General features: G+C 33.9%; 1 protein-coding gene across 2 annotated transcripts; it reads left to right on the top strand.

The window, feature by feature from the left end:
* The first annotated feature begins 1653 nt into the window (after window positions 1-1653).
* On the top strand, window positions 1654-12223 carry LOC108456982 (type II inositol polyphosphate 5-phosphatase 15-like). 2 transcript variants are annotated; one of them, XM_017755766.2, is made up of 11 exons: window positions 1655-2594; window positions 3106-3358; window positions 4129-4939; window positions 5896-6068; window positions 7396-7480; window positions 8195-8360; window positions 8463-8503; window positions 8609-8876; window positions 9154-9277; window positions 9990-10350; window positions 10894-12223. In XM_017755766.2, exons 1-11 carry the CDS (start codon window positions 1937-1939, stop codon window positions 11248-11250), a joined length of 3297 nt encoding a protein of 1098 aa, XP_017611255.1. In that variant the 5' UTR covers window positions 1655-1936; the 3' UTR covers window positions 11251-12223. The 2 variants fall into 2 exon arrangements, with proteins under 2 accessions (XP_017611254.1, XP_017611255.1); XM_017755765.2 differs by having other exon boundaries at window positions 1654-2594; window positions 8195-8503.
* The last annotated feature ends 15747 nt before the right edge of the window (window positions 12224-27970 follow it).

Raw genomic sequence — 27970 nt, forward strand, 5'->3', positions numbered from 1 at the left:
CATTAAGCATATGATGAAATAATTGAAGAGAGAAATGGGTATTGATTATCAAGAATATCAAATAGGAACAACAAAGTAACAACAAACTTTTTTTCTCTGAAAATAATCGTACATCAAATTCTATACTTCCCTAAGAAAATAATTGAACACAAATGTCAACTTCAGCCAACATTTCACTAAATCATTATAACATTTCCTATAAAAAATGCTAAAAACATGTTAAAACGCAAGAATAGATTAATGAAGTTTATCACTTCCTCCCCTTTCCTTAATCAAAATGTTTAAAATCGTCTAACCATTTTCAAAATGATGTTTTGCTAATATCCTATATTATTCTTAAAATTGTTGAACAATACAGAACACTAACTTTGCAAAAGAAACAATGGGGGAGATTTAGATTAATTAAAGGGTAAATTACACCATTAGTCATTAAATTATGAGTACGATTTTGTTTTGATCAGTTAATTAAAAAAAGTTACACTTCGGTCACTTAGTTTTCTAAAATTATTTATTGTGGTTACTCAAGAGTTAAGTGGAACTTTTTAGTTGGTATAATAATAATTCTAGTCCTTAACTTTTATATTTTTTGTCAATTTGACCCTAGTTCTATATAAAATTATAAAAAAACTTAAAATTATTTTAAAATAGAAAATTCTATATAAAAATTGTAGATAAATAAAATCTATAAAATATTATTGTTGAAAAACTAATATATATGGGAAATAAAAAACAAAAAAACTTATCATTCAATAGAATCCAATAACAAATAAAAACAAAACACAACAAAAAGTTAAATCATTACATGTTTCCTCAATGTTTCTAAAACCAAATTAATAACATCTTCTAATCAAGTTCCATACATACAATTTTTTAGCAAAAAAAATATAAAATATACTATAAAATTTTCTTTTTTCGACTCAATTCAAAATTTTAATTCATTTAAATTACTTTTCAAAACCCAAACTATAAATAAAATTATATTCTATTTTTTAAAAAAAGTCATGGTAAGAAACAAAAGAGGTAAAAAAGAAGAAGCAATAATTTGTCTTAATTTTTTTTCTATTTTTAAAAATGGGTATTGTATTTGGAGGGTTTAAAACAAATTTATCTCATTTTCTCACTTTATCAATTTTAAAAAATTTATTTACTTTAATTTTAAATTTTATAATTTTCTAAATTTTTTAAAAGAATTTCAAATTTTATTATTTTATATATAATCAAAGTTAAATTGATAGAAAGTATAAAAATTAAGTACTAAAATTAGTATTATTCAAACTAAAAAGTGTCACTTAAAAGAAGGAAAACTAAAAAAACTATTTCAAAAATTTAATAATTAAATTATAAAATTTTAATTAAATAATTAAAACGAAAATTTATTTATAATTTATTAACTAATGATGTAGTTTACTCTTATGGTTACATTTCATTGTTTTTATATAAACATAAGAAACCTATTTTGGTGAAATGGTTTTCTGGTCAACCTCGCCTGACAACACATCTTCAACAATATTTAGTCGGTGGCATGTTTTTCATTCTTTTAACAATTTAATTATTTTCATTTATATTTTAAGAATTGGTTTTCTTTTTTTTTTGGAATTAATTGGACGACATGTTTTGTGTAAAGGTCTAATTTGAAGTTCATTCCCTGTTTTATGAAAACTAAGAATGAGCCTCTCTATTTTAATTTATTAAAATTCAATCCTCATGTGTACAAAAAGTACAAAAAGAATCCAATTGAGGGAGGGAGGGATGAAATTGAGAATAGAGGTGTTGTAAACTTTTAATTTATCGGAAGGAAAAACTGTAATTGTAGTTACGTTACTGCGGGGTATGCGGCTGAAAGCGTGAATAACTAGCTAAATGTCGCTCCAGAGTCAAATTTCCTCCTCACTTATTCATTCTCTAACCAATAACACACTAGGTTCTACATCCCGACATGGACGCCAACGACGACGTTCCCGATCTTAGTCCCAGAATCTTCGACCGTTACGCCTCCTCTTCTGACGATGATTCGCATCCCTCTTACCCTTCCCTCCACTCCACCAACCGACGCCTCGACTACATGATCCAATTCCTTGACCGCAATCTTCTACCGCAAAACACCTCTCGTCCCAAACCCTCCCTACCTGAGTTTGTGGCTAAAGGCGGTGGCCAAGGCATTTTCACCCTGCCTGATCGCAAACCCCTCCACCCTAATCGCCCTCCCTACCTCCAGCTTCGACCACATCCCCTCAGGGAGACCCAATTCGGCCGCTTCTTGAAAACGATTGCCTCTACCGACGGGCAGCTTTGGGCCGGCAGCGAGAGCGGCGCTGTCAGGGTTTGGGAATTGAAAGATTTATACGAGGAAGGGGAGGAGGAGGAGGCTGCGCCGTTTAGGGAGTCGTCGGCGATATTATCGAATGGGAACGGGAATGGGAATGCGGCGGTGATGTGTATGGTGGGGGATGAGGGGAATGGAGTTGTCTGGAGTGGGCATAAGGATGGAAAGATCAGAGGCTGGAAGATGGATTGTGAGAGTGGTGGGTTTAAGGAAGGGTGGTGTTGGCAGGCTCATCGCGGCCCCGTGCTTTCCGTTGTTTTCACTTGTTATGGTCTGTTTTCCCTTTTGCTTTTCTCTACTTATGCTTTTTGGTTTTCTCCCTATTAATGTGGATCCACTGCCAGAACATTTACAAGAAATTAATAGATTACTTGTAATAGTAATAATGAGAACTCTCAATCTAACCTCTATTGAATGTGTTACGTGCAATTTTGATGGACGGTTGATTAATAATAGATTAGCATATTTTTAGATTTTGAAAGTTTTAATTATCACCACCTTGCCTCTGAAAAGCCAAGGAGCAAACACATAGCCTGGCATGGATCTAGAAATTTTTAGTTAAAAAACTCCATCCTCCATAAACTGTTTATTCTTAAAACTGAAATTCGTCTCTAATAAATACATGTCAAGAAGAGCAAAATGTATCTTCAAGAACTATTTATGCATCCCTACTCAAAGTTTCCTGTTACAATTGCTTGCTCGCGTCCAGTGGTAAGAATGATGATCTCTTTTGACATAATCTTATTTGCTTTAATTTTTGTTTTTGTTTTACTTTGATTCAGGGGATTTGTGGTCTGGTTCAGAAGGGGGTAATATCAGGATTTGGCCATGGGAATCTATTAACAATGCGCTCTCTCTGTCAATGGAAGAACGGCATATGGCTTCTTCGTTAATGGGGAAATCATTTATTGACCTTAGGAGTCAAGTCGCTGTAAATGGCTTCAGTTCTATATTAAATTCAGATATCAAGTGCCTTCTGTCAGATAATATTCGAGCTAAAGTATGGAGTTCTGGTTATCTTTCTTTTGCATTGTGGTATGTCTAGACCGTGGAAACTGCACCCTTAAAATTAACAAAGTTCTGTTGGCATATTGTTACATGTTCAGTTCCTCTTTGATAAATAATAAGCTATAAAGACCTTCCACATCTACCCCCTTATTGATAGTCTAGATCAGCTATGATGATCTTGTACCTCTTGCTAATACACTGTTCTTCTACGCACTGTAACCTGTCAGTTTCTAAATATTTCTACAAGACATCATCATTCCTTTATCACAGTTCTTGGACAGAGGCCCTTGCCATTTAAGATTTGTAATAAAATAAAAAGTCAACTATTACAAATAGGATCTCACTTTGAAATCTAATTTATTTGCTCTGTGCATGAAAGGAGATAATTGTATAATTTTTTTTGTGAAAAATGTGACACTGAAAGCTTTTTACATGTAAAATTGTTAAAACTTGTCATTTTCTGTCCAAATATGGGATTTTTGAAATTATAAGTAATAGATCAATCTGATTTTACCCCAGATGTTGGCTCTATTTCTGTTCCTGTTTATAGGTTAGAAGGATATAGAGATTCTTAATGTATTTTTGTTTATTTTTGAGATATTTGAGGTTGCAAAATCAAGAATGTGGATCTTAATTAACTTCTTGCACAATTAGAATTTCTAGTTACTTTACTTGTATTAATTTAGCTCCAATTTGAATTTAGATCATCTTATCTTACACCGCTCTTGTAAAAGATTTCTTTTTTTGTCTCCTTTCTGTTACTTTTGTTAGGTTTTCTCAGAATTTCAAAATTTCAGGGATGCTCGGACGAGGGAGTTACTCAAAGTTTTCAACATTGACGGTCAAATTGAAAATAGAGCAGATTTGTCATTGGTTCCTGACTTTGCCATGGAAGATGAGATAAAGATGAAGATTGTTGCAAGTTCAAAGAAGGAGAAAACACAAAGTTCCTTTGGTTTCTTTCAGCAGTCACGTAATGCCATAATGGGAGCAGCTGATGCTGTTCGTCGAGTTGCAGCAAAAGGGGGCTTTCTTGATGATAGTCGGAGGATTGAAGCACTCACAATAACTATTGACGGGATGATTTGGGTTGGCTGTGCGAATGGTATGCTTATTCAGTGGGATGGAAATGGAAATCGTATTCAAGATATTCAGCCTCATCCTTCTGCGGTTCTATGCTTATGCAGCTTCAGATCAAAAATATGGGCTGGTTATGCAAGTGGCACTGTCCATGCTCTAGACCTTGATGGTAATAAGCTTGGAGAATGGGTTGCTCACAGCAGTCCTGTACTGAAGATGGCCATTGGCGCTGGTTATATCTACACCCTGGCAAAGCATGGTGGTATACGTGGATGGAGTATCACATCCCCTGGACCTCTTGATGGCATATTGTATTCTGAATTGACTGCAAAAGGATTTCTATATACAAGGATGGAAAATTTAACTATATTAACTGGTACATGGAATGTTGCGCAAGGGCGAGCATCTAAGGGCTCGCTTGAATCTTGGCTACATTCTGCTGTTTCAGATGTTGGAATTATTGTTATTGGATTGCAAGAAGTTGAAATGGGTGCAGGTTTTCTTGCAATGTCTGCAGTGAGAGAATCTGTAAGATATCTTCTTCATTATGGTTTACAATGCATTAATGTTGGTAAGCTTAGCATTATGATTCTAGAGTAATATTTCTGAAACAAAGAACAGGTCTCAGTTGCTGAATTGATTTCAGTGCAAAGTGGTAATCTGTTGCATGTGATCTCTTTCAGTCAGCGAAACATGTTAAATACATGCTGTTTCGTAATAATCATGCATGGGTTAAGAATGTCTGGGTTTCGGTTGGACATAATGTTTCACTGAACAAGTGCACAATATAGCTTGTGTATGGTGGAGTGCATATCTGTTTTATGTTACTAGTATTAAAGAGGAAAGATATATGTTAGGTTTATGAGCAATTAACATTCATTGCACAGACTTGTGCGAATGAAAGGAAGGGGGGTGGGGTGGGAGGGCATTTTGGGACAAGTTTCATGTTTCACCATTGTCTTCTGCTTAAATAAGTAAAGTATCTAATCAGTTTAAGTAAAAATGTAGAGATTCCAAAGAAGATGATTAAGAATTATGGGAGAAACAAAGAAATAGATATCTAAGCAACTTGTGCTTTTTTCTTTTCTCAGAATGCTCTTTATTTTTAGTTACTTTGCCATTTGAAGAGATGGCCGACAGTTAAGTGATCATTTTTATGCTGAAATCAATGGCTATCTTTAAAATTGGGGTAGAAAATAACGCAGTTGATAACTTTAGTTCGTATAAGGACAGTTGGAATGAAGATTTTCCCTTCCTATAAAGCATGCTATAGTTTTCTCTATCAAACTAGCTGTATGTATAAGACCTAGAAGGAGAACTGCACTGAAAATAATGATTTATGGAATAGATGCCTATCATTTTAACCATAAGCATTATTGAAGCTACATGCTGAATATGAAGACCAAATCCTTGTGCATACAAAGTCTGCATTTTTTTTAACACTCTATTTATGACAACTTATTTACCTATCCCATTTACCATAGGTGGGGCGTGACGGGAGTGCTGTTGGACAGTGGTGGTTGGATATGATAGATGAAACATTGCATGATATGATGGAAAGAAAATCACAGGATGTGATGGGAAAGCAATCGCATCAGTGGAGAAAATTTGAGCGTGTTGGATCTAGGCAGTTGGCAGGCATGCTTATTGCTGTTTGGTGAGTGTCCATCATGTTTTTCTGTTATTCTTTTGCTCTTCTCCTGTTGAAGTTTCTTTTTTGGAACTATAGTTATGTTAGATATACAGGAATATGTTATGCGCCTTGGCGTAAGATTTAGTCACAGGTCTAGACGAGAAAGTATCCTTGCTTCGACCTATGGTTACTCAAAGGCAGATTCGTCTTTGACTGAACCCCCTTCCCAAACTAACGCTTGTGATAAAAAATTATTTCATATTGGCAGCCTTTTTATAGGCTGTTAATTACAAAGGAAAATCCTAATCTAATTCCTATTTTAAAGTCCTAATAGAATTCCTAATTTAAAGTTTATAAGGAAATAGAAAACCTAGTAAAACTAAAACTCCTAAAGAAATTAAATAAATGTAAAACTCTAATTCCTATTCCTCCGGTGATATTGTTTTCCAATGAAAACATCTATATCAGAATACTTGTTCTTATCATTTGTTTCTTGCAAGGCTGAAAGGCATTTCAGGATTGCTGAATATTTTTTTATTCTAATTTCTTAACTTTTATTTCGTGTGAAAATAAGGAATTCTACAGGAAATAAGTTTTGCTGTAAAACTGAAGTATCTGTGTTCCAACCCATAAATTAAAACTCTAATACGAGGATATCTCACTTTTATTTTCTCATTTTCTGTAAGAAAGGTTGTTTTTTATTCTTTTCCTCAAAAAGTTTCTAAAAGGGTTGTTTTTGAGACTCTTCCTCTACAAAATTCTAAGAAAATATAGTTTTGAGTCAGATCCATTCTTTTCTAAAATTTAAAATTTGAATTAATTATTGCCGATTTGATTGCAACGAATATCCTTCATTCTAAATTGAGGTAATCCTATTTATGTGAATGATCTTTCACCATAGCTATGTGTTATTTGATTCTTTCTCAAATCAGTGAGGAAAGAGAGTGATAACGAGATTGTGCAGTTTTAATGACGAATTAGACTTCAATGCTCCATGCATGCATTGTTTATCAAAGGAACTATTTCGAAGTATGTGCTGACTAGGCTTCTAAGGGGGCACATAGATTCTAAGCTATTACATGCCACGTAGATGTATCTTTGAATAAAACACAAGAGGAAATAAATTACTTCCCAACAAATTTACAGTATTTAAAAATAAATAGAAACGGAGTTCGAACTTGCTGATTGAATGATTTGAATTCCGTAAGAATCATTCGGTCTTTATCTGCTAGAACTAGTCTTGTTATTGATCTGTTTCTTTATTCCTTACCATTTACTCAAGTTCGCTTTCATGTTTTATTTGTGCTTGTTTCCTGAATTTTTATATCTAATGGTTGAATTTTTGTTTTAGGGTCAAGGATAATCTTAAACCAGATGTTGGGGATATTGATGCTGCTGCAGTCCCATGCGGCTTTGGGCGTGCGATTGGTAACAAGGTATTATTCTTCCTTAAATTGGCATGACATGTAAATTCGTTCTGTGTAACAGAGATTTTAATAAATATCAGTATAGTTAGTATATAAGCATAATCATTTTCTTCATGAGCAAATATACATATTTATATTGGACTTGTTTTTCATACATATCATCATAAAAGTTTTAGTGCAAATTCTAGCTGCAAGGTATTTTTCATCCCTAAAGAGGCATGTGATAAGTGAATGATTTTCTATATAATGTAGATATTAATAAATCAGCCTAATATAATTTATAATGCTCAAGAATGTTTTCTTATGTTAGAAATGTATACAATGCATTTCGGCATAAAAGTTTTAGTGAATGAAATACTAGACTCAATGTTAAACTGAAATTTAGAGTGCTATGGAAATGGATATATGGTTTCTTCTTAGTATTCTAGTGATTCTTGGGTTAAAGTGTGGAGAATAGACTATAATTGCGTATGAGAACTTTGTCACTGTTTCTTGGTGCTACCTTATTTAGTTCCTAAACTCATAAGTATGATGGATTAGAGTCATTGAAAATGTTATACTTTCTCTCTAGATATTTGGTTTGCACATGGGGTTCTGATTGACTATGAAAGTTATAAGAAATATATTGCTTTTGGCTTGTGAACTAGTTGGCTTAGAAAAAATAAATTTTAACAATTGATAGGTTTTCGTTTAACAATATTATACATTTGCTTGTGCACCCAGGGAGCTGTTGGTTTAAGACTGAGAGTGTATGATAGAATCTTTTGCTTTGTTAATTGTCACTTTGCTGCTCATTTGGAAGCTGTCGGTCGTCGCAATGCTGATTTTGACCATGTATATCGTACAATGACGTTTAGTCGACAATCTAATCTCTTCAATGCTGGCGCTGGTATGGTGTTGTACCTGTTATTGTGTTGCACGCTTGCCTGCTCAATATATTTATTTTGGCTTGTTTATAGATCTAGCTTGCCATTGGTCCTTTCTATTGCAGCTGGTGCGTCATCGGCCGTTCAAATGGTTCGTGGAGCTAATGTATGTATACACCTTGGTTGCTATAATAGCCACCATTTTTGTTTCATTTTCCTTCTAAAATATTCATCCCTTCTGGTTAGTGTGTAAGGGTTGATGCTTTTACAGGCTACGGGTGCCAACTCTGTTGAAGGAATGCCTGAATTATCTGAAGCAGACATGGTTGTATTTCTTGGCGATTTTAATTATCGGCTTGATGATGTGTCATATGATGAAGCAAGAGATTTTATATCTCAAAGAAGCTTTGATTGGCTCAGAGAAAGGGATCAACTCCGAGCAGAGATGGAAGCTGGAAATGTTTTCCAGGGAATGCGGGAAGCAGTTATTACTTTTGCTCCCACATACAAATTTGATAAACATGTAGCTGGTTTATCAGGTATCTTGTATGTTAGTTATGAATTCCTCATCTTTTTTCTAAACTCTGTATCAGCTAAGTCACATGTTTGTTTTAACAATCCACCTTCTGCTGTGCATTTTATGATTCATAAAGTGGTTCAGCAATTGCTCTTGTTAAAGTTTGAAGTAGTCTATTAAGATGTTTTTCACTAGGGGTTCACGAAAAAGGTTTCTTGGTATGACTGGTATTATAATTTTTATTGTAATTTCACATATTTAATTGGCTAAAAGTACCTTTACAATGCTTAACTTTAAAGGCTACGATTCTGGTGAAAAGAAGCGCATTCCCGCCTGGTGTGACAGAATCTTATATCGTGATAGCCGGCGAACATTGGGATCTGAATGCAGTTTAGAGTGTCCTGTTATCTCTTCAGTATCACGGTAAGTTCTGATTGGTTTCTGTTTTGGCAATATTTAGGGATGGTTTAATTTCTTTCAAATAATTGCATGCTATGATTCTCTTTCATAATCTGTTGTGATCCTTTCTGTTGAAGGCAATGCTTTAACAGCCTTATGTGCTTATCAACTTTTTCAAAAAGGTTTTCACACATTGATTATTTTCTGATCCAGATATGTAATACCAGGAGTAAATTGCACCATTTAGCAAATTTCTTTTGTCTTCCATCTGAGATCTAAAATGGCTTGATCATTTATTCACAGCTTTTTTAATTTGTTCCAAATCTATCTATCTATCCCATCAACCTGGTATCAGAATATGGACAGAAATTTCTACATGTTATGCCGACTAAGGTGGCTCATGGCAAATTCCATCCGTTTGCTGACATGTTAATGGACAGATGGATTTTGATAAATTCAAAGAGTCACATATTATGGCAGACTAATCAACTTGTGATTTGTTTTCCTGTAAATGAACATTGTGAAAAGGTCATGGCAGACTGGTTGTTCTCTTTCCTTGTCTCCTTTTTTCTCTTTTTTTTTGTTGTATGTGGAAAAATGGGTATGCTTGTTAATATTACCATTTCAATACACAGATTTTGTAATTTCAGGCCAGACTGCATTTTTTCCCCCTTATCATCTATTTTTTTGTTATCAATAATTATCTTGAATAAATCCTGATATATCTCTTGAATAGGTACGAGTCTTGCATGGATGTGACAGACAGTGATCACAAACCTGTCATTTGCTTATTTACTGTTGAAATTGCTCATATTGATGAGTCAGTAAGGAGACAAGAATTTGGAGATATAGTGAGATCAAATGAGGAAGTTAGATGCAAGCTTCAAGAATTATGCAAAATTCCAGAAACAATTGTCAGCACCAACAATATAATCCTCCAAAACCAGGACACATCAATTTTGCGCATCACAAATAAATGCACAGAAAGCATTGCTTTGTTTGAAATAGTTTGTCAAGGTGAATCTACAATCAAGGATGATGGACAGGCATCATATCATCATCCAAGAGGTTCCTTTGGCTTTCCACGATGGCTTCAGGTAGGTTTTCTTTTTGATTGAAGAGAAATTATTTTACCCTTAATGGGGTAAGAATTGGTGCTGGTTCATATTGCTAGGGATTTGAAATCCTTTGTATTGAAAGAAAAAAATCAGTTGAGGGAATTGTCTTTGGAATCTTTCTACTAGGTTTTACTTTACTAGCAGTGAGCTTTAGGTGCAATTTTGATTATCTTTGGATCAAAGTTGAACTGCTGCAGACTTATGGAGCAAATTAAAAGTTGTTTATGGCCTTGGCAGGCTGCTCCTTGTTTTTCCTGTTTAAAGAAGGCCTTTTCTTTTAAGTTACTAAATATTTCATGCTTAGGGATCAATTTTGTTTGCAAACTCAAATTCATGTCCATCTTGTAATGTTGAATATGGTCAGACATGGTTACAAGCTTCAATAGGGCTTTATTTTTTTTATTGTTTTTTATTTTTTTGCAAAAATATGAAGTAAAAGAAGTTCATATTCATGATCTGGAGTGTTCTGCTTGTTAGTCTTTGGGATAAAAGTTATTAACATATATGTGATGTTTGGCCCAGGTTACTCCAGCTGCTGGCATAATTAAACCAGATCATGTAGCAGAGGTATCAGTTCATATTGAGGCATTCCACACCCAGGAAGAGTTTGTCGATGGTGTTCCACAAAATTGGTGGTGTGAAGACGACCGAGATAAGGAAGCTCTATTGGTGGTTAAAGTTCATGGCAGGTATACGATGGAGACAAGGAATCATCGGATCCGTGTTCGTCATTGCTGTTCAACCAAAATGAGAAAGACAGATCCTAAGCCTAGAGATTCTGTACAAACTCAAGGAAATCTCCTTCACCGTGCTGATTATCAAAAGCTTAGTGTTTCCTTTGATGTGGTTGATCATCTCCGGAATTTGCATAGTCCATAAATTAACGGTGGTAAGATGTCCACAAATCACATGCTGTTGCTGTGTGTTGTGGTTGATAATGCAGCTAATGGAAAATGTTTAGTCTTTTTTTTTTTCTTGTTTTTCTGAATGATGTTCATATTTAGCGTGAATAGAAATTTTATTGAGTCAAGCTGGTGCCGATTTTTTATGTCACCAGTACTTTGTTTTTGTAAGAATGTCATTTATATATTGTACAGTATGAAAGAATGCAGTGAGCATGAGAGAAGTGTGAAGCATTTCGCTTTTTTTTTTTTTTTTGTTATAACACTAATTTCCTTTTAATTTATGGATATTAATATTTATATGATGAATTTCTTCAAGGGGAAAAAAAAGCTTTGATCAAGATTCTTGATTTCAATTGATAACTCACAATTATGGATGTGTTGAATAAAAGGTTTGATAATTGGAAATTTCAATTGATCTTAGTGCCATATTAGGTAGCTTGGTTGAGTCTACGGCAGAGGCATGGTGGATCTTTGTTGGACCCTCGCTGTCCTGAAGTAGGGGTATTTCATCATAGCTATCTGGGTTGTGAATGGAGGTCGCCTGGCTGGGTTTCTTCATTTTGGGGCTTGCTTCTTTTCGTTGCATCTTGGGTTGGCGGTGGCTGGCTTCCTTCAGAGCGTACAAGGATGGAGTTTTGACACCCATCTATACTACTGTCACGGTAATTGGGGAGTAGATATCTCTGGTAATTTTGTACCTGCGATGCCTCGTACTTGACTTGGATTGATGAGTGGAAAGCTGCATTGCTTTAGACGTCCATCTAAAGGCTGTTACGCTCCGAAGGGGTATGCTCCCTTTGTTTTGTTTTGTTTTTTGTTTGTTTTTTTTTTTTTAGTGTGTACAGAGCCTGGAAACCTTGGTTACTTGTTGGGCTCCCTTTTGTCTGGACCTAAGCTCTCTCGTAATCGGATCTTTATCCAATAAATTGCTCCCTTTTTTCTATAAACGTATACATAAGTAGACCTATTCATGAGTTGAGCCATCCGGCTTAGTCTGGCCTGAAAGTTCGCTTAAAAAGAGCGTGGATTTGAATAAAAATATAAATTTGAAAAATAGATTTGGGTAAAAAATAATACCTGTTTAAAAAATAGGTCGGTTATTGGGTAAGACTTTTTCAGCCTAGGTTGGCCCGAATATGCAGTTTTTTTGTTGCTGTTTTTTTACTCTCTTTTTTTTTTGTTACTATTTTCTTATTTTTTACTATTTTGTTATCTTTTCAATATTACGTTGCTACTATTTTATTGTTATTGTATCTCTTGTTTTATTGTTAATTTTGTTATTGTTCTATCTTTTAGTATTTTTGATGTATTATATTTTTTAAATAAAATTTATATTAAAAAATAATATAAAAATGGGTCGAGCTCAGGTTTCACATTTTTATCCGAGTCAAACTTAGGCAAAATTTTAGGTCCATTTTGAGTGTTGGGCCCAACAAATGGGCCTAAAATTTTGGTTTGGCTTGGCTCGGCTCGGCCCATAAGCACCTCTATACATAAGTACTTGAATTTGACAACTTGTATTTATTTAGCACATTTTTCTTAGACTTGACTAGTGCCTAAATTTGAAAATCATAAGTTAACTTACACTATGTGGTATTGACGATCAATAACAATGTGACACGCGCAGCTTACATTTTGCTATGGCAAAAAAATAAAAATTATTAAAAAATTACCACATATTAAAATATAAGAGACCATGTGTTATCATGCTATTGGTCATTAGCACCATTTCATTATACTTTAACAAAGTTAAGTACCTAAAAAAATACTAAATTAACTTACTATTTCTAAATTTAAGTACTAATTAAATTTAAAATTTAGGTGCTAAATAGGTAGTTGAAGTAACTATATATATTAACCTCTTATGAACAATAAATTACAGTTTGAAAATAAAAATAAGTAATATTGAGCTGACAAATCTTGAGTTTAGGTTTTTATGAATTGAAATTTGAGTTGGGCTTTTAGTCGGTAATTTCAAGTCTAAATTGTTTAATTTTAAAGTAAAATTATTTTAAATCTATTGTAAATTTGAAATCCAATCGTGAAGCTGGGGATTCTTTTTCAATTAATTTAGGCTTAAATTATAAAATAGTATTTAACTCATATCCTTTTCTCAAGTTGGTATTTTAATTTTCTTTTTGTCAGTTATCTAATTAATTTAGGTTTAAATCATAAAATGGTGCTTAATTTATATCATTTTTCTTAAGCTTGATTTTTTTTTTTGTCATAAGTGGTACCTAAACTATATTTTGTTGCGTAAATTGGTTCCACTGTTAAAAGAATCTCTTAACTAATCCTTTTGTGATATATGACACTTTTTAGTTAATTTTTTTTAAATTAAATATTATTTCCTTATAAATATATTTATTTCTTTTGTTCTTTACCCTAAAATTGTGGTGATGAAAAATTCAAAAACATGTTGAAGATCTCATCCACACCAGTTTTCAGCGACAAAATTCATATTCTGCGAGTTTCTTTTTGTTTTTAAACTTCAATTCCAATTCCTTTTTCACCTCAATTCAAAACTCATGTATTATTTTCTTAAAATAATTTTCTCTTTTCCTTTTTATATTTTGTATAAATTAGTTAATTGTTGGATAAGCCTCTCTAATGGAAATAACCCATATAATGCGTGAAATCCAAATATTAAGAAGAAGCTAAGTAGCAAAAGAAAAACAAATATAAGAGGATTGTAAAAAGAGTTATTTAACAATTAAAAAAAGTTACTAAAAGAGAAGAAAGAATAGTGAGAAGAGTTGGTGTAAAAAAGATTAGTTTTAATTTAATTTAAATTTTTTATTATAACAAAAGAAAAACAAATATAAGAGGATTGTAAAGAAAAATTATTTAACAATTAAAAAATACATTAAAAGAGAAGAAAGAAGCTTGAGAAGAGAGGATGTAAAAAAGATTAGTTTTAGTTTAATTTAATTTTTTATAATTTAATTATGTTCTTTTAATTTAAAACTATTAAGTGTCACAAAATGAACAACCGAGGTAATTTAGGTAATAAAAGCATAGTTTAGGTACTATTTATGATAAAAAAATTTAGATACCATCTTGAGAAAAATGATATAGTTTAGGTATTATTTTATTAATGTAATTGACATCAATTGAATTAACCTTTGTTTTTTTAACATTAATCTCATTATAGGTTATTATCTTATTTGCTCTTTTTGATACAATGCCTATAACTACCCATAGCCCTTCTCCAACCTTTAAATAAGAAGGTAATGTACTTTAGCGCACTCGAATCTATGTCCTATTGCATTGGCAACAATGCCTATGTCAATCGAATTAACCTTAGTCAAACAAACCATTTAAAATATTTTATATATTAAATACAATAAGCATTTAATAGAATATCTATTTTATTAAATTATACAAACTTTCATATAAGTTCATGTGTCACGAGCCAAGGTTCAAAGCTAGTTACCATAGCACAAAATGCGTCCCATGAAGGTTTATTGGTTAGATGAGGCTCATTTGACCCATGAGAATTGGTCTGATTCAAAGAAATTGCGGAGAAACCTGTCTATTTGAAGCCTAGGTGGCCCAATGAAGCAAATATCGAAAATTAGGCTACATTGGTAAAGAAGGAAATTAATCTTAGAAGATTGAAAGGAATAAAGATTAGATTTATTTTGATTGTGTAAATCTTGTAAATCTCTTAATTGAAAGGATAAACTTCATCTCGTTTATCGATGTAAATTTAGCTAGACCATTGGATTTAGGGGAGCTCAACTATAAATAGAGAGCCTTCCCCTCAGTTGTAAATCATCCATTTTAGGGACCTATTGTATTTCGTTCTTTTGTCTTGAGTTGCTTCATCTATAATTTGGTGCCTTGGAGGAATTTTGCAAGAATCCCCACTTTACGAAAGTTAGGTTGACTTAGGCGTATTTGAAGAGAAGGTATCACCTAAGGCCGTACAGATTGCAAAACTGAAAGTTTAGCCTTATGAAAATTGGTATCTAAGCAAGGTGTTGAAGGCACCATTGAAAGATGTTGAAAGAAGTTGTCGAGCAAGTTGAGCTAATGGAGACCCTTGGGAGGGCAAAAAAAGCAAACCTATTGAGGGACATGTTGTCAACTTTAGAAGAACGAGTAGTCAAGCTCGAGGAGTTCATAGGGGACATGATGGAGATGCTCGAGTTGGTCAAAAGACTTACAGGTGAGTTTGACTCAAGGAGGGAGCAGCTTAGGGATTTTGTGTTGGAGTCTCTCTGTTCCAATATGGAAAAGGTACAAGGGGTACTGAATTCCACTAGGAATAAGTTGATAGAGAGGAACGATGCATTTGAGGCCATGGTAATAGCTTTGAAGGAGGAAACAATGGCCACGATGATGGCTTTGAGCACAATAATTGAGGAGCTCAAGGAAGAGCTTGCTTTGTGTTGAGTAGTTGTGGCCAAATAAGTGTTGGGTGCAACACTCGATTGTGAGGTAGATGTCCCAAAGCTGAAAGAGTTTGTGGGGACAAGGTCCGCAAGAGATGTGGACAACTTCTTGTACAGAATGGAGCAACACTTTCATGCCAAAAGCATCACAAACGGTGTTCTTAAGGTAAACATTACATCCATGTTTCTTCCTAATTTTGCACTTTTATAGTGGCGGAGCAAGTCCACTGATAAAAGGCATAGTAAGATTGAAACTTGGAAGGAGTTCTAGAATGAGTTGAAGGGGTGGTTTTATCCAAAATATCCCAAGGAGGAAGCTTGAGAAAAGTTACAACGAATTATACAACGAGGTACAGTTGAGGGGTATGTGCGAGAGTTTAGGGAATTCATGCTCCAAATTTCAGATGTGAATGAGAATGAGGAGTTTCTTACCTTCAAGAATGGGTTGAAGCCATGGGTTAGACGGGAATTAGAATGTGGAAGATTTCAAGAGCTATCAAAAGCCATGACGGTAGTAGAGTCCGTAGTCAAGCTAGGTATAGAGAAAGACAAGCTTAGGTCTTCCAAGTCTAAGGAAAAGGGGTAATGGTAGGGGAGACCACGAGGATGATATTGGCAATGGCAACGACAATGGTAGTAATGTGAAAGCATAAAATGGGAAGAGGAAACCCAACAACCTGAAGGAAAATAGGAGGAAGGTAAAATGTGTCCTTTGCAATAGTTCACATATGGTGAAACATTGTCCGATGAGATCCGTGCTTTCTAGAAATGACAAGCTGGAAGGAAAGGCTAAGAGATTTGGTTCGAGCACAATGTGGTGCTGAAGCCAAGAAGGCTAAAGAGAGCGAGAAGAAGCTAATGGAGTTTTTTTTGTGTCGTGGTCCACATAGGTTGTGGAACTGTCTGGAAAAGTATGTCATTGAAGGGGACAGTGGGTCAAACAGAGAGCCCATAGGACTTTGTTCGGAGGGCAAAAAGGAACAAGAAGAAGCAAGTGAAATGTTTCTTGTGTTGTGGTTCGTTTGAGTTGCGGAACTGTCCAAAGCAATCCAAGTTATCCATGGTCAAGAGAAAAGCAACGAAGCTTGTTAAGTCGTCGGAGAGGCTTCCACCCAAGGAAGATGTGAGTTGTGCATCAGACTTCGAGGAAAAAGTAGCGATGCAAACATTGAGGCTAGGATCAATGAGGCTCACTTCTAGTAAAGCATCAAAGCTTGTTGAGTCATCGGGAGAGATTTTACTCAGTGTAAGAACAAAACATCACACTAACGAGGAAAGTGCATGGACTTTTCGCAAGGAATCACGATCCTTTCTATAATGTTAAGGGTTCAAAACCAAATTTTTATTGTTCCTATTTATCTTGATATAAATTGCTCGATAGTTAGTTAGATCGTCTAGTTAGAAAATTTATCGAAAATGCCTTCGAGAAAAACTAGGAGAACTAACAAACCCGAACCATTGACAGCTACAAACCTCGCCAATTTTCCAAATCCAAACATTGAAAAATTATTTTAGAACTTCAAGGAAAGAAGTTTATCTAAGAATGGGGCTTTAAATCTTCGGTGATTCTATATGAGGACATATGGCCACTGGTCCAATATCATAAGCAGGAATGTTTTGGCGTAACCCCTAAAGACTCTACTGTGGTCCTAGTGGTACAAGAATTTTATGCATCTTTTAGAGACCAAGAGTCTAGAAGATCATAAAGTGCATCGTAGGAAACAGTACTAGTACGATGGAAAAAGGTACGAGTCAACCTTCAGGCTATTTGTGAATTTTATAACGCTCCATATTATGAAAATGACTTTGGGGAAGAAAGTGACTTATAATATTTTAGAGACATTAATATGGATAACATTTTAAATTATATAATGTAGGGTAAGGATGAATGTAAATGTCACCTCGGTACTGATATTCCCACATCTTTTAATCAAGCAATTATGTTCCCTATTGCAAATATGTGGATACAATTTGTATGCACTCGATTTGCTCTTGCCTCAATAATTTTTGAGTAGTACTATTATATGTTGTTTTGTAAAAGAAATAGGTGTGCATCGGGACATGGATCTACCATTATATGAAACGGTGCATTAGTGGCCAGAAAATCGAGGTTTTCTTTTCCCACTTAGTGACGGCTTTGTGCAAAAAGGCTGAAGTTCCAATAAAAACCACTTAGCAATTCAAGAAACCATCCAAGAGTTTCACAGGAGATTCATTATATAAAAATATACGAAGCTTCAACGAAAGCAAACAAGGGACTGGAACAAACACTGAAATAAAAAGGTGGACGTTCCGGCTTCACTTAAACAAAAAACAAGACCGATGTCTCAAAAAAATTGGCGAGAGCAATATTCCACAAATGGAATGAATGATAAGATGGATGTAAGAGACAGACTCAGTTCTTCAAGAATTTGAGCAACAGAACAATATGAGAATACCAAACTATTCACCAAACATGTTTGGTCCGATACATTCCCATCATAAAGTAAAAGAGCAATAAGCGAGGAAAGGGAAGACAGTGAAGATAGGAAGGTGAAGAGGAAAGGGATGAGATGGATTCCCAAGAGGAGGAGGATGATTGACCAAATTTTTAAAATTTATTTTTGGATTGTAATTAAATTTTATTTTTATTGCTTTAGGAGTAAAAGTAACAATATATATATATATTTTTTTTTTGTTCTCGAATTTTCTGTGTAGGAACCTCACATAGAAGAAGCACGACATTTACGAGCTTTCAACGAATAAGGAAGCATCCACCATTAGACTACAGTAATGCCATAATTAATCGGGTAATTTCTTTCTTTATCTATTTAGGGTTGCTAATTAAGGACAATGTGTTATCTAAAGTGTGGGGGTTAACATAGGGAATTTTTGTTTTTATGCTTTTTCTTCTATTTTTCTTGTCAAAGTTTGCTTGAGCTTGTAGAAATACGAGTGATTGGTTAGGAGCATATATATAGGTTGATTGTGTTTACTATAAATTTGGCATAATAGTGAATGATTTTCAATTTTCAATTTTCAATTTTTAGACTAATAAGTTCTATATCTTACACTGTAAATAAGAATTAAGTAACTAAATATACCAAATGACATAAAAATATAGGAAACTAGCATGCTAGTATGAATGATAAATTGTTAAATTTGTGACTAATTGATTAAATTTGTGAATATTGATATACCTTAGAATGACCTAAGGCATTGTTTGGTATAACCTAGAGAAAAAAAAACTAACCCTATTTATCAATCCTCTGTACCAATTTTGAGCTAGAAAACTCTTCTTGATGAACCTCTATAAAAAAACTAAGCCAAAACATCAATTTGTACTTACCCTTTTTCTTTGGCCCCAGAATCGCAAATTTAGACGTTTGGGCATATGTATTGAGGGTTAAGTAGATATATCATGGTGAATTTTGTAAAAATCAGAGCGAAATAGGAAGAAACAATTTGATATAGTGAGCCAACATGTGCGAAACAAATAAAAAAAATCAAAAAAGTACTTTTGCAATGAAAAGCAAAAGCGTTGTGAATAAGATGCGTTGAAAAGAGTCAAAAGTGACAAAGTCATAAAAGTAAAAATAAACTCAATCATTAGTGCATAGAAAATCGTGAGCTAAGCCTTAGTTATTTTATCATACTGTGACTTCATACATGGAGAAATAAGGAAGGTGAGAAAGGAGAAATAAGGCGGTGAACGGGCAAGGGTTATTAAGGAGAATAATATGGAACTATACAATGTGCCAGACTACTTTCATGCTTGAAACTATTTTGAAGCTTCCTATTCTTGAATTCCATATTTGTCCTAAGCCTTAGAACGTTACAAGTTGAAAAGCCCTATCTAATCTAAGTAAATCTATTCATGAATTGACCTCATATTGAGTAAATATAATGACGACTATTTATATTTTGCTAGGATAATCAAAATACTTGTATAATTTATTGATGGATCCATATATTTGAGGACCTTACTATTTGTATACTTTGTAATATATTTAACTTATGTGTTTGAGATTGAAAATAGTAAGTCGTTTATATATCATGCCAGAATTATGTGTAGATATGAATATGCCTAGTTATGTGTTCCAAAACTAATCTTTTTATCATATTTGTTCAAAGTTCATTTTATTTTTCATTTTATCTTTCTTTGCTTGAGGACAAGCAATGACTTAAGTGTGGGGGAGTTTGATCTGCCGTAATTTATTGTAGCAAATTAAACTAGTTTTCATACTTAAAGAGCTTGAATACAAGCAATTCTATTATGTCTTAGTTAGTTTTTCTATTTTAATTGCAATTCAATAAAAAGTGTAATTTGAACTGTTTTATGACCTTAGGGGTCGAAAGAGACCTAATGGAGGACTACCGTACTTAATAAGTGTGTAGAACACCATTCAAAGGCATAAGAGCTTGAGGCTCGTCGCAATGTTGTAACACAAGAGTCAAATGTTGCAACACAGTGGATAGAGTGCCAAAATTTCAAGACTACCTTTAGTGTCGCGACATAGCCAGTGGATGTCACAACACAACCCTAAAGCTAAAGCTGAACCTGAAGGCAAGCAAACTGCTTTCCATGTCGCGACACAGGCACTAGATGTCACGACATCGACCCTGTACGTGAAAACATTATTTAGTTTAGGGCATTTTGGTCCACACAGTGAAATTAACTTAAAAGAATTAGCTGACCTAGGGTTAAAATGATGACCAACCCTAACACTATAAATAGACTCATAAGACATTTGAGAAAGATGACTTTCATCACTTAGAATTTTCTTTGTAATTTAGTGGTTAGTTTTCAGTTCTTTTTTGGCTTAGGATTTCTTAGTTTTTTCATTCATGTTTATCAAAAGATTTGATTTTTAGATCCAACATGAATTATGTGGATTTTTGTACATAAATTAAATACAATTTAGGATTCTTCTTAAACCGTTACGCTTGATTCATTCTTTATGTTTATCTTATTTATCAAGTTTACTATGTTTATGGAATCCAAAAGGAACTAATCCTCTTATGTGGATTAGTGAGTGAAAGTGTGATTAATTAATTTCTATGTAGGGTTTTTCTTAAAGGATCAGCTGTTTGGGATAGGAAGAACTTAAACCGTAGGCTTGAAAACCTTAGGAAGTCATCTAGGTGGGAATTAACCCAAAATTGGTATTGCCTATCAGTAGTGTAACAGCCTGTTTTTAGGTCAAATCAAAACGGTGATTTTGGGACCACAAATTTGAAGTCAAAATATTTATTTTATTATTTTAATAAGCTTTACAGCATGATAGATTAACTATGTGAAAGTTTCGTAAAGAAATTTTACTATTTAAATGCTTAATTCGATAAAAAGGACTAAACTGCGTAACGAGTAAAAGTTGAGTTCTATTATGTAAATGTGTTAAATACCTATGGTTTATTAATATGGAAGTCTTTATAATGTTATTTTTCCAAGATTAAGGTTAATGGACATTTATGTCCATGAATTATATGATATATTAATGTGTAATAATAAGGTTATAAGTGTAATTTAGTTAATTATGTTATTTTAAACAAAACAAAAACCATTTTCATGCTATCATCTTCTTCAATAGTCGAATGTGGGAATGGAAATAAGGGTTTTTAAGCTTTTAAGGTTTGGCAAGCTATTTGTGATTATCTAGGTACAGTTTTGACTCGATTTTTAATGATTTCTACGTTTTTGAGCTTATTGCAGCTTAATCTAGCTAGCCCGTACCTTTGTTTTTGAAACTGTTAAAGATTTTGAGATATTCCATCGTTGAATACTTGGGTATTTTGAAGTTTCTTGTTAGATTATTGATGGTTGTTAATAGATATACAAGTTTTATAAAGTGACTTTTGACAAAAAATAAGAAATAGGGATTCAAATTGTGAAATATAGAAATGTTATGGTTAAAAATGTGAATAAAATGAAAATATGGGATGCTATATAGCTATGTGAAATTCGGCTATGCATGGGTTAAGGGTAAATTGCATAAATTTTCCATTTTGTGTAAAAAGGACTAAATTGTAAAATAGTCAAAAGTCTAGGGGTGTTACCTTTGTTGGTATCAGAGCTACGGTTTAGTTGATTCTAGGACTAAAGTAGCATACGTGAGTCTAGCTATACATGTTATATATAAAACTGTGATAGTGTGATGACTCCTGACATTTCCAAATGTGTTTTTATATAGTAATGAATCCCAAACGAGCTGTTGCGGACGACGTAGAAAGTAATGCACCAGCTCCCACTCAAGGGACAACGCCTTCTAAATCCAAACCTATGACGAATAGTCACGGGGGTGAGGATAAAGAATCCTTCTTTCAGATATTAAATGAGTGGTTCACACAGTACATTTGTACGAACCCAGCTGTTCCGCAACCTTCACCCCCGCCTATTCCCTAACTGATCCCTGTAGCTCCTCAAGGTACCAATCCTTTGCGATTAAATAAAATAGAATATGGAAACATGAAGCTGAAGAATTTAGAGCCACTACTAATGATGATCCTGATGGAGCCGAGTTTTGGCTTGAGAACACTATTCGGGTATTCGACGAATTATCTTGCACACCCGAAGAATGTATGATGTGTGTTGTATCCCTGTTGAGGGATACTACGTATTAGTGGTGGAATACATTGATATCCGTAGTTCCACCAGAAAGAGTCACTTGGGATTTCTTTCAAGTTGGATTTAGAAAGAAGTACATCAGCTAAAGGTTCATTGATCAAAAGAGAAAAGAATTCCTTGAATTGAAGCAAGGTCGTATGATAGTTACAGAGTATGAGAGGGAGTTTGTACAATTGAGCAAATATGCTCGTGAATTTGTTTCTTCTGAAGCTATAATGTGTAAAAGATTTGAGGATGGATTGAATGAAGAAATCAGAGTATTGGTTGGAATTCTTGAGCTGAAAAAGTTTGTTGTTCTGTTTGACCGAGCCTGTAAAGTCGAAGAGCTTTGTAAAGAGAGTCTACAAAGTTTGTAACCAAAGTATCGAACCTCTTAGGCAAGTTTGTTTTAGTTGATAAAATTTGTAAGAATTGTCCTCTGATGATCCGGAGTTACTATTTTTGGGCTGACTTGATGCTTCTACCATTCGATGAGTTTGATATGATTCTGGGTATGGACTGGCTGACTGTGCACGATGCAGTTGTGAATTGTAGACAGAAGACTATCGAATTGAAATATCAAAATGGTGAGATTCTTCGGATTGAGTCTAATGATTCGAGTGAATTACCTACTATGATATCGTCTATGTTAGTTCAAAAATATTTGAAAAAGGGCTATGATGCATATCTTGCATACGTTTGGATACGAAAGTGTCAGAATCAAAGATTGAATCCATACCTATTGTTTGTGAGTTTTCGGATGTATTTCTAGAAGAATTACCGGGATTGCTTCAGGTCAGAGAAGTTGAATTTGGTATTGAATTAGTACCAGGAACAACTCCGATATCAATAGCTCCGTATAGAATGGCTCCAACGAAATTGAAAGAGTTGAAAGCTCAGTTGCAAGAATTGACAGAAAAAAGTTTTGTACAACCGAGTTATTCTCCCTAGAGTGCACCGATATTGTTCGTGAAAAAGAAAGATGGTACTATGAGAATGTGTATTGATTATAGACAGTTGAATGAAGTGACTGTAAAGAACAAATATCCTTTACCACGAATTGATGACTTATTTGATCAGTTGAAGGGAGCGTTAGTATTTTCAAAGATTAATCTATGATCGTGTTACTATCAATTGCGAGTTAAAGAGTCAGATGTGCCAAAAACTACTTTCAGAACAAGGTATGGACATTATGAATTCCTTGTTATGCCTTTCGGTTTAACTAATGCTCCTGCCATTTTTATGGACTTGATGAATTGAATATTCAGACAGTATTTAGACAAATTTTTTGTTGTATTCATTGACGATATTCTGATCTATTCACGAGATGAATCTGACCATACCGAGCACTTGAGAATTGTGTTACAGACTCTACATGATAAGCAGTTATTTGCAAAGTTTAGTAAACGTAAGTTCTAGCTCAGAGATGTTGGATTTTTGGGACATATTGCTTTAGCCGACAGTATTAGAGTTGATCCAAGAAAAATTTATGCTATTGTTGATTGGAAACCTCTGAGAAACGTATCTGAAGTCCGTAGCTTTTTGGGCTTAGTGGGTTATTATCAAAGATTTGTGAAAGAATTCTTAATGATTGCGACACCAATGACTCAACTGCTACAAAAAGATGTGAAGTTTGAATGGTCAGAAAAGTGTCAGCAGAGTTTTGAATAGTTGAAAGCACTATTAACAGAGGCACCAGTTTTGGTTCAACCTAAATCGGGTAAAGAGTTCGTGATCTATAGTGATGCGTCATTAAACGGACTGGGGTGTGTTTTGATACAAGATGGAAAAGTTATAGCTTATGCTTCTCAACAATTGAAACCGCATAAAAAGAACTATCCGACACATGATTTAGAGTTGGCTGCAATTGTGTTTGCATTAAAGATTTGGCAACACTACTTATATGGTGAAAAATATCATATTTATACGGATCAAAAAAGCTTGAAATATCTGATGTCACAGAAGGATTTGAATTTGCGACAACGAAGATGGCTTGAGTTAATGAAAGATTATGACTTTGTGATTGATTATCACTCGGGAAAAGCTAATGTAGTTGCTGATGCCTTGAGCCGAAAATCATTGTTTACGTTATGAGCTATGAACACCCAGTTGATGATATGTGATGAAGGGTCTATTTTAGCTGAATTAAGAGCTAAACCGGTATTTCTTCAACAAATTTGTGAAGCTCAGAAAGATGATTGTGAACTACAAGCTAAACAAACTCAATGTGCATCTAATTTTGATTCAGAATTTCATATTGGAACTGATGATTATTTAATGTTCTGAAATAGAATTTGTGTACCGAAAAATACAGAGCTATTCAGAAAATCCTGCATGAAGCACATAGTAATTGTTTTTCTATTCATCCGGGTAGTACCAAAATGTATAATGATCTGAAACAGATGTATTGGTGGTCGGGAATGAAACGGGATATAGCGAAGTTTGTATCGAAATGTTTGATTTGTCATCAAGTCAAAGCTGAACATCAAGTACCATCAGATTTACTACAGTCTATATTGATTCTTGAGTGGAAATGGGATAGAGTCACTATGGATTTCGTATCAGGATTACCCCTAACTCCAAAAAAAAAAGATGTTATCTGGGTTGTCATTGATCGACTAACAAAATCTGCTCATTTCATACCGGTACATACAGATTACTCTCTGGATAGACTAGCTGAATTTTATTTTTCTGAAATCGTACGATTACATGGTGTACTACTGTCTATTATCTTCGATAGAGACCCGAAATTTACGTCAAGATTCTGGAAGAAATTACAAGAAGCTCATAGAATGAAATTGAATTTCAGTACAGCTTTTCATCCCTAAATTAACGATCAGTCCGAAAGAATTATACAGATACTTAAGGATATGTTGCGTTGTTGCATTCTCGAGTTTGAAGGTAGCTGAGAGAAATACTTGCCTCTGATTGAATTTGCATATAACAATAGTTTCCAAATGAGTATAAAGATGGCACCGTACGAAGCTTTAATGGTCACAAGTGTCGAACACAGTTATACTGGACTGAATTGAGTGACAAAAAGATTCACGGGGTTGAATTAATCAGAGAAACTGAAGAAAAAGTGAACACGATTCGAGATAGTTTAAAAGAAGCTTCAGATTGATAGAAATCATACGCTAATTTGAAACATAAAGAAATAGAATTTTAGGTTAGAGATCGAGTATTCTTAAAAGTGTCACCGTGGAAGAAAATTATTCGATTCGGTTGTAAAGGAAAGTTGAGTTCGCGTTTCATCAGCCGGTATGAGATTGTTGAAAGAATAGGGCCTGTAGCATATTGACTATCGTTACCATCTGAGCTTGAAAAGATACATAATATTTTTCATGTTTCGATGCTATGTTGATACAGATCAGACACTTCACATGTGATTTCTCCCGTTGATGTAGATATACAGTCTGATTTATCGTATAACGAAGAACCAATCAGAATTCAGTCTCGTGAGATCAAAGAATTGAGAAATAAGCGCATAGCCTTGGTAAAGGTTCTTTGGCATAAACATGGGATTGAGAAAGCTACGTGGGAACCTGAAGAAGCTATGAAAAAATAGTACCCTAACCTATTTATCGGTAAGATTTTTGGGGACGAAAATCCCTAAGGGAGGAGAGTTATAACAACCCGTTTTTAGGTCAAATCAAAATAGTGATTTCGGGGCCACATATCTGAAGTTAAAATATTTATTTTATTACTTTAATAAGGTTTACAGCATGATAGATTAACTATGTGAAATTTTTGTAAAGAAATTTTACTGTTTAAATGTTTAATTCAGTAAAAAAGACTAAATCGCGTAACGGGTAAAAGTTGAGTTCTATTGTGTAAATGTATGAAATAGATATGGTCTATTAATATGGAAGTCCTTATAATGTTATTATGCCAAGATTAAGGTTAGTGGACATTTATGTCCATGAATTATATGATATATTAATGTGTAATAATAAGGTTATAAGTGTAATTTAGTTAATTATGTTATTTTAAACAAAACAAAAACCATTTTCATGCTATCATCTTCTTCAATAGCCGAATGTGGGAAGGAAAATAAGGGTTTTTAAGCTTTGAAGGTTCGGCCAAGCTATTCGTGCTCATCTAGGTACGATTTTGACTTGGTTTTTAATGATTTCTACGTTTTTGAGCTCGTTGCAGCTTAATCTAGCTAGCTCGTACCTTTGTTTTTGAAACTGTTAAAGATTTTGAGATATGCCATCATTGAATACTTGGGTATTTTGAAGTTTCTTGTTATATTATTGATGGTTGTTAATAGATATACAAGTTTTATAAAGTGACTTTTGAAAGAAATGGGAATTAGGGATTAAATTGTGAAAGATAGAAATGTTGTGGTTGAAAATGTGAATAAAATGAAAATATGGGCTGCTATATAGTTATGTGGAATTCGGCTATACATGGGTTAAGGGTAAATTGCATAAATTTTCCATTTTATGTAAAAAGGACAAAATTGCAAAGTAGTCAAAAGTATAGGGGTGATACAAGTAGACCCTTTACCCAAATCTGGTTTGGACTGTGAGGCCAAGAGATAAGTAGTTCTTGCTGACTCATTAATTTAGTTGAAGAACGAGAGATCTTATTAGGGCATTAACTAGTTGATTGAGTAGAAACCCGAAACAAGAATTAGTTATGGCCACTGAAGCGAGTTAATCACCCATGCCTTAGATTTGGTTGATTTACATCTTAGTTTTCCATGTTCACTTTATTTTGCATATTTATTTCTTTTCTTATAAAATCTAAACTTTTTTATTTATGTTTAATCGTAATATAATTTATTTAAAGTACTAATTAGATCTATTTTTGTTTATGTTAATATTAATTTAGTACTTACCTCCCTTGGGTACAATCCTCAGAGTACTTACCAACTCTGTTGTAAACTATATTACAACCTGACCCGTATACTTGTGAACACCACCTCAAATTTCGTATATTTAGTTGAAGTATTCACACTCTAGACGTTAGTACGTTCAGAGGCGGTTAGATTCTCAGAATACTTATCGGTGTTCCATTGTAACACTTCCATATTACAATTTAACTCTTACGCTTGCGGACACCCCCGATTTAATTTCTTATATTTTTTTGTTATGATCTTTTTACTATAAACGATAACATGTTTAAAGGCAATCAAGGATCAAATTGCTAGATCTGATACGACTCCACATAAAGGTAGATGACCTAGGAACAATAGAAACGTTGGACCGAACCAGGGAAAAACTACTGATACAATAGATCAATCAGAAGCTAGAGCACCAGCAAGGGCTTATGCCATTAGAGCTTGCAAGGAAGGTTCTGCCCCAGATGTTATCAATGGCACTTTCTTTCTTTTTGATGTTAATGTATATGCATTAATTGACCCTAGGTAAACTCATTCCTTTATATGCACTACATTAGTAAAAAAATAAAAGAACATACTAGTAGAGTTAACTGATTATACGGTCAAGGTAACAAATCCTCTAGGTCAGTATGTCTTAATTAATTAGACTTGTAAAATGTGTCCATTGAGAGTTCAGAGTTACGATTTTCCCGTTGATTTGATGCTACTATCATTTGATGAATTTGATATCATTCTAGGTATTGAATGGTTAACTGAACATGATACGGTAGTGAATTGTAGACAGAAACAAATTATGCTGAAGTGTTAGAGTGAAGAATCTATTTGTGTTGAAGCTAGTGGAACAGATAGCTCAACTAAT

The sequence above is a fragment of the Gossypium arboreum genome, chromosome 13, assembly GCF_025698485.1.
Source record: "Gossypium arboreum isolate Shixiya-1 chromosome 13, ASM2569848v2, whole genome shotgun sequence".
In the NCBI taxonomy this organism is placed as follows: Eukaryota; Viridiplantae; Streptophyta; class Magnoliopsida; order Malvales; family Malvaceae; genus Gossypium; species Gossypium arboreum.